Source organism: Pistacia vera, unplaced genomic scaffold (genome assembly GCF_008641045.1).
Source record: "Pistacia vera cultivar Batoury unplaced genomic scaffold, PisVer_v2 Contig517, whole genome shotgun sequence".
In the NCBI taxonomy this organism is placed as follows: domain Eukaryota; kingdom Viridiplantae; phylum Streptophyta; class Magnoliopsida; order Sapindales; family Anacardiaceae; genus Pistacia; species Pistacia vera.
In genome coordinates, this window is record NW_022196354.1 from 383112 (window position 1) to 389466 (window position 6355).

General features: G+C 34.4%; 1 protein-coding gene across 1 annotated transcript; it reads left to right on the forward strand.

Moving 5' to 3' along the window:
- The first annotated feature begins 811 nt into the window (after positions 1-811).
- LOC116106452 (zinc finger BED domain-containing protein RICESLEEPER 2-like) lies at positions 812-2410 on the forward strand. The gene has a single exon (XM_031392815.1). It carries the CDS (start codon positions 812-814, stop codon positions 2408-2410), a length of 1599 nt encoding a protein of 532 aa, XP_031248675.1.
- The last annotated feature ends 3945 nt before the right edge of the window (positions 2411-6355 follow it).

A 6355-nucleotide genomic window follows, 5' to 3' on the forward strand; every position in this document is an offset into this window, starting at 1 on the left:
AAATGTAGATCTGGATTCCTGTTTGCCAATGCAGTAAACGCTAATACTCATTTAAACCACTTTCATAGAATGATTGATCTATTGGATTGAGAAATTTTGAATATTGTATAATATTACCATCATTTATTTACCATGAGAATGGTTTCATCCCAATTTACCAATGAACTGATGAAACAAAAAAATGATCATGTGATGTGAGACACAACAAAGTTGATGAGTTTAATTGTTGTTATCGTGAGATATTCGTACATTTGGCCACATGTCGTGAATTATAAGCTACTGCAACATGGACATGCGCAATGCAAAAATAGTTTTAGTCTTTTGTTGCACATTTGTTTACTAATCCAAAATATGCAATTATTCTTGTACTTTAATCTTCAAATTTAGTAGATAAGTTTTATGCTTTCTTCCATTATAGGTATCAGGTATGGAAGGCTCATCTAGTAGCTGATCCACATTGATTGACTCAAGTTCACCAGTTCAAACCCCAGGAAGTAATCCGGATCCAACTGTAAGTGCAAGTGCAACTGCAACTTGTGGTACTAGTCCAACTGTTGAAGAAGAAAATGATGATTTTGATAACCCATTCTAAAGGAAGAAAAGAGTGAAGACATCTCTTGTATGGGCAGAATTTAGAGAGGTTCTTCAACCCGATAATACGAAGAAGGCAGAATGCATCCATTGTAAGGCCAAATTGTCCATTAATGCGACTAGAAGCACAACTCAATTTTTTAGACATTTGAAGGGGTGTCTAAGGCGAAGGGTTTTCAATAATCAACAGCAACAGTTGAACTTTCCGGTTGCGGATGCAATGGCAGTAGGCAGTGGGCTGCCTCCTCTTATAGGTGGGAAGTTTGAGATAGCTCGGATGAGGGAACTAGTAGCGCAATGGGTGCTTATGCATGAGCACCCATTCAAAGTTATCGAGCAAGCGGGTTTTAATAATTTGCTAAGATATGCGAGTCCTGGTTGGGAAAAAATATCACACGTCACAAGTAAATATGATTGTATGAAGGTGTATGAAATGGAAAAGAAGAAGTTGAAGGCTGTTTTGAAGAATATTGATAGAATAAGTTTGACTACTGATCTGTGGAATTCAAGTAATCAGAAACTTGAGTACATGGTTTTGATGGGGCATTGGATAGATACTAATTGGAGGTTGAACAAACGTGTGCTCAGTTTTGTTCGTTTAAAGCCTCCTCGCGGTGGTGTCCAGATTGCAGATAGCGTATTTAACTGTTTGCGGGAATGGGGAATTGAGAACAAAGTCTTCACGATATCAGTTGATAATGCATCTAGTAATGACTTGGCAATCAAGGTTCTAAAGGAAAACTTTTCTATAACCAAGAAGCTTCTTTGCGGGGGAAAGTTGTTTCATGTTAGGTGTTGCGCCCACATATTAAACATAATGGTGCAAGATGGTCTTAGTCAGATTAGGCACATTATCAAAGATGTCCGTGATAGTGTCTACTACATCAATCAATCGGAGAGTAGACTACAAATCTTTTCAGAAATTGTGCAGCAATTGCAGTTGCCTCACAGAAAGTTGATATTGGATTGTAAAACGAGGTGGAACTCAACTTATGAGATGTTGGCTACTGCACTAAAATTCCAAAGCGTGTTTCCAAGATACTCTGAAAGAGACCAGCATTTCACTTCTTGTCCCCTTGAGGAAGATTGGGTTAAGATACAGAAAGTTTGTGAAATTTTGAAGGTTTTCAATGTTACCACTAACATCATTTCAGGGTCAGAATATCCAACATCAAATAAATTTCTTGCCGAGCTTTGTAAGGTGAAGGTTTTGTTGGATAAACATGCTGAGGATGAAAATGAATTTTTGAGGACCATGGTGACGAAGATGAAAGGGAAATTTGATAAATGTTGGGGGGAGTGCAATTTGTTGATAGCTATAGCTGCTGTTTTGGACCCTAGGTGCAAAATGAGAGTATTGGACTATGCTTTCCCTAAGATTTATGGTGATCTTGACGCACGGGTTCATTCTACAACAGTTCGGGATGCCTTGTACGAGTTGTATAGGGAATATGTGACCACTAGTCAATCATCTGCTGATCAACATATGCCTGCAACTAGACAGGGTAAGGGTAGGGGGAGTGGGAGTGGGACGAATGTAGATGATGACTCTTCTGGTTGGTTGGATTTAATGAATTATGTGGATGTGATTGAAACTACTGCCTCGGAAAAATCGGAGTTAGATTCCTATTTCGAAGAGCCATGTTATAAGTGTCAAGTGGATTATGAGACGTTTGATGCCTTAAAGTGGTGGCAAGCAAATAGTTTGAAATATCCAGTGTTATGTAAGGTGGCTCGTGACATACTTGCTGTTCCTATTAGCACGGTGGCTTCAGAGGCTACCTTTAGTACGGGAAGTAGAGTTATTGACAATTATTGATCTCGACTGTCTCCGAACACAGTGCAAGCACTACTATGTGGAGGTGATTGGTGTTGCAGTCAACTAGGACTAATGAAGATGGATGAAGTAAGTTCAATTAACAAATAAATTATTACTGTTTTTATGTCTTGTTTATTTTGAATATTATTTTCTTTTATTGTAACGTTAAACTTTCTAATTTTTTCTTATATATGTTTTAGTCGAATGAGGAACCACTGGAGATTACCCTTCCTATCTCTTCAGTTGAAGGGATTGAGTAGATTGTTTGACCCTCAAACATATTGGCAGGTTTGTAAATATATAGCCCTTTTGTAGTTTTTTTAATTTCTATGCAGAGAACCTGGTTATTCAATATAGATATTGAGATTATTTAGTATTGTTATGTTGATTTTGATTTGGGGAATGGTGATTGCTGTGTTGATTTTGATTTGGTGAATGGTGAATTGCAAACATTTGACTTGCAAATTATTTGCTTCCTTTGTATTTACACTTTGCAGGTGGGAGCGTGGGAGGCCTGGCTTTGGGTGGCTTTTGTGCCTTTCTTCTGCTTTGGGTGGCTTTGGGTTTTTCTCTCCTGGTCTACTCAGATTTTGCTGTCACAAAGTCTATATTTCTTGAATTAGTTTTCTCCTCTTTTGTCTTTGTATATAGCTTCATGGAGTATACTTTTGTGTTTGTATATAGCTTTATGTGTTTGGACTCTGGACATAGGCACATAGCTTCATGGAGTGTACTTTTGGTGTGTATATAGCTTCAGCCTTCATGTGTTTGTACAATTGTAATGCATATTTCATCCAACAACTTTAAACTTATCATTTCATTTTATGTTTTGGAAGATTGTTGGTGTTGGAAATTGAAGATTGTGTTGAATTATGGGCGAAATTTGCATTTATCTAAGTACAATGTTGACAAAATTTGCTTGAATTAGGTTTCTTAGACAGATTTATAGGTGGGATATTGTATTGTATGTACAATTGTATGTAGAATTGTATGTAGATAGGTGGAAGTGGAAGTTGGAACTGCAGGAAGATTTAAAATTACAATTGTAGTCTGTCTCAAGATTTAAAATTACAATTGCAGTCTGTCTCGAGCTCAATCAAGCTCGTTTGAGCTCGTTTGAGCTCGAATAACCGAGCTCGTTTGAGCTCGATTAACCGAGCTCGAGCTCGAGCTCGAGTACCCCTTCACACTCACGAGGTTGAGCTCGAGCTTGGTACTATTCATCACAAGCCGAGCTCGAGTACCGAGATACTCGGCTCGGCTCGGCTCGTATACATCCCTACTCATGGTGCACCTCTAATAATAGTCTCTAATAAACTACATAAAAATTGATCTTATAAATGAAGAAGTTTTAACTCGAAAGGGATATGGACCTAATGTTGTTTGCTACAATACTTTAATCAGATGGTATTGCAAGAACAAAGAAGTCAACGAAGTTCTTAGTCTTTATGAAGAGAAGATTTCAGAAGGAATTAGAGACAAAAAATGACTTAAATTTTCTTTTACATCTCGTTTCCTTGACATTTCTTTGTGTGCATATTACAATTTACATGACATGCAGCATAAAAACTCACTTCCTTTGAACCAGATCTGATGCAATTTCACACAAAAAAATGACTTAAATTTTCTTTTACATCTCGTTTCCTTGACATTTCTTTGTGTGCATAAAGATGTTTCCTTGTTTATGAAAAGATATTCAATAATCAATGATACTTTAATTTGTGACTTTTGACTAAAATAAAGGGGTCTTATTCATCTGTCTCTTGTTTTTGCTTTTTTCATTTGCATCCATATACTTTCACCTCTAACTAGGGCCTTGAAGAACTTTTCAAGAATTCAAGGACCTTCTTGTAACGAACAAAGAGAGAGAAAGAGACAGAATCAATCGAAGAAAAAATTGGGATTTATTTTTTCATTAAGTGTTTATGTATAATGAAATAGTGAAAATTAATTTTACTTTATAAAAGAATTGTAAATATGCCGATGGATGTTAGTGTAAGTACAAAAAACAGAACAGGGCTCATGTAGGGAGGGATCATGGCATATATTTAAGGAGGAATAGTCACTCTACCTAAAGGGTTAATCTTATAGGTTTCTGAGTAGCAACATTTTTCTTCTCTCATTTTTGTTTTTCAGGGCACTAAGAGTTGTTGCAATATTTGAACACGATTAGATGAATAAACTTTTCAGAATGTCAAGGTATAGTCAGACTAGTTATAAGGAAACAAAGTTGAAATAGAAGAAAAAAGAAATTGCAGAAAATTGTTGTGAGAGATGAGAAAGATGAAATTAATGTCTATCAAGTTTTGGTCACTAAAGTGTTGGTCATGCACTAGCGAGGACTAGTGCATCAAATTAGTCATTTGAAAATTGGAAAGCTCATTAATTTGCGGAAAAAAATTCAAAGTGAAATCAATACCAATTTAATTATTATGTCTTGCTTCTACACGCATATCAAGGAGAGATTGGTGTGTTGAATTGAGTCCACTTCCACCCATCAAAACCAAATTAATTAATTAAACATAAAAAAAATAAAAAAATAAAAGCAAATTGGGTTCCGCCTATATAATTAATAAAGTAAACTACTTTTTCTCAGCCTCAATGATATTTTTTCATCTAAAATTTATATTATGTTATCGGAAATATACTTTACTTTTTCAGTTGACGTTTTGATAAGTTACTAAGAGCCAGGGTTAAAGGAGTTTTTTAAAGTAAAAACTGATGAATCAAATGGTAGTCATCGATTGAATATTTATCATGGAATCAACCAAAAATTAGTTAAAAATAAAAAACTCTAGCTTTACGATAGTCAGAAATCGGCAAGAAATCAGGTACCGAAGTGAGAAAGGTTTTATAGAGAAGAGACCAAAAGTTCAAATGATGACAACGGAGAGAATTTTTGCTGCTAGAATCGGCTTTGGATAATAACATAATATTAACTTTGGGTGGAGAAGTAATATTTTGAAACTTTTTGGATGAAAAAGTGTTATTAAGGCAAACCTTGGGTGGGAAGAAATCGTTTACTCATAATTAATAATATATTAGTTGCATATTATTGTCCTTAACAACCACAACACAAGATACAATGTATTCCACATGCAATGCAACTCAGTGAACGATTACCTAGCTGCTTGTTCATATTTTAATTTGGCCTTTCTTTATTTAAGAAATGTAACATTACTCTTAATTCCCTTCATTAAACATTAATTAATGAGTCTTAATTACTATGTTAATATGGTTATCTGGTTATACACTAGTTTCATTTCTCAATTTCTAACTATCTTAAAAACAAGACCAAATAAATTGGCTTAATTAACCATAAACCCTTTGTTTTTTAGAAGATCATAATACTTTTCAAAAAAGCGAAACTATTATCAATGAAGGAAGACTATCACAATTTTTGTTCAATGAGATTTCTATAATCAAATCACTAGTCTTATGGTTGGATGACAATATTTTAGCCATCTGGATATATTATCCAAAGATCTTGTGTTCGAGTCAAGTCATCGCCTAAGCCTAACACATTTGTAACTTATTTGACCTATTAGACTTATAGGATATTCAATGGATCATAGAGAGCCGGAGATTAGTTAAAAAAATCTATGAGATCACAACATATAATTTTGTTTCATATAATACGCTTAATTGATAATTAATAAATATGATTAGATAGAAATATGTTATAATTTATAATTTATTATAAAGTTAAAAACTATAAACTTATTGAAATTTGATATAATAACAAGAATCTCTATTGTTTGTAAACTCTCAATAAATTATTATAAAATATATTATTGCGAGTTAATAAATATTTACTAAATTACCCTCTTGTTTTAAAAATATTAGGAATATTTAATGTTATTCAATCGAACCTCGGAGGATTATTGCCATTAAATCTTTGTTTGCTTCAACGAAGGAGACCCAGGAGCATTTGTACTTTTTACT

Bases quoted from the DNA above. Each gene is read 5' to 3' on its own strand.
- LOC116106452 (XM_031392815.1), top strand. From the start codon at position 812: ATGGCAGTAGGCAGTGGGCTGCCTCCTCTTATAGGTGGGAAGTTTGAG.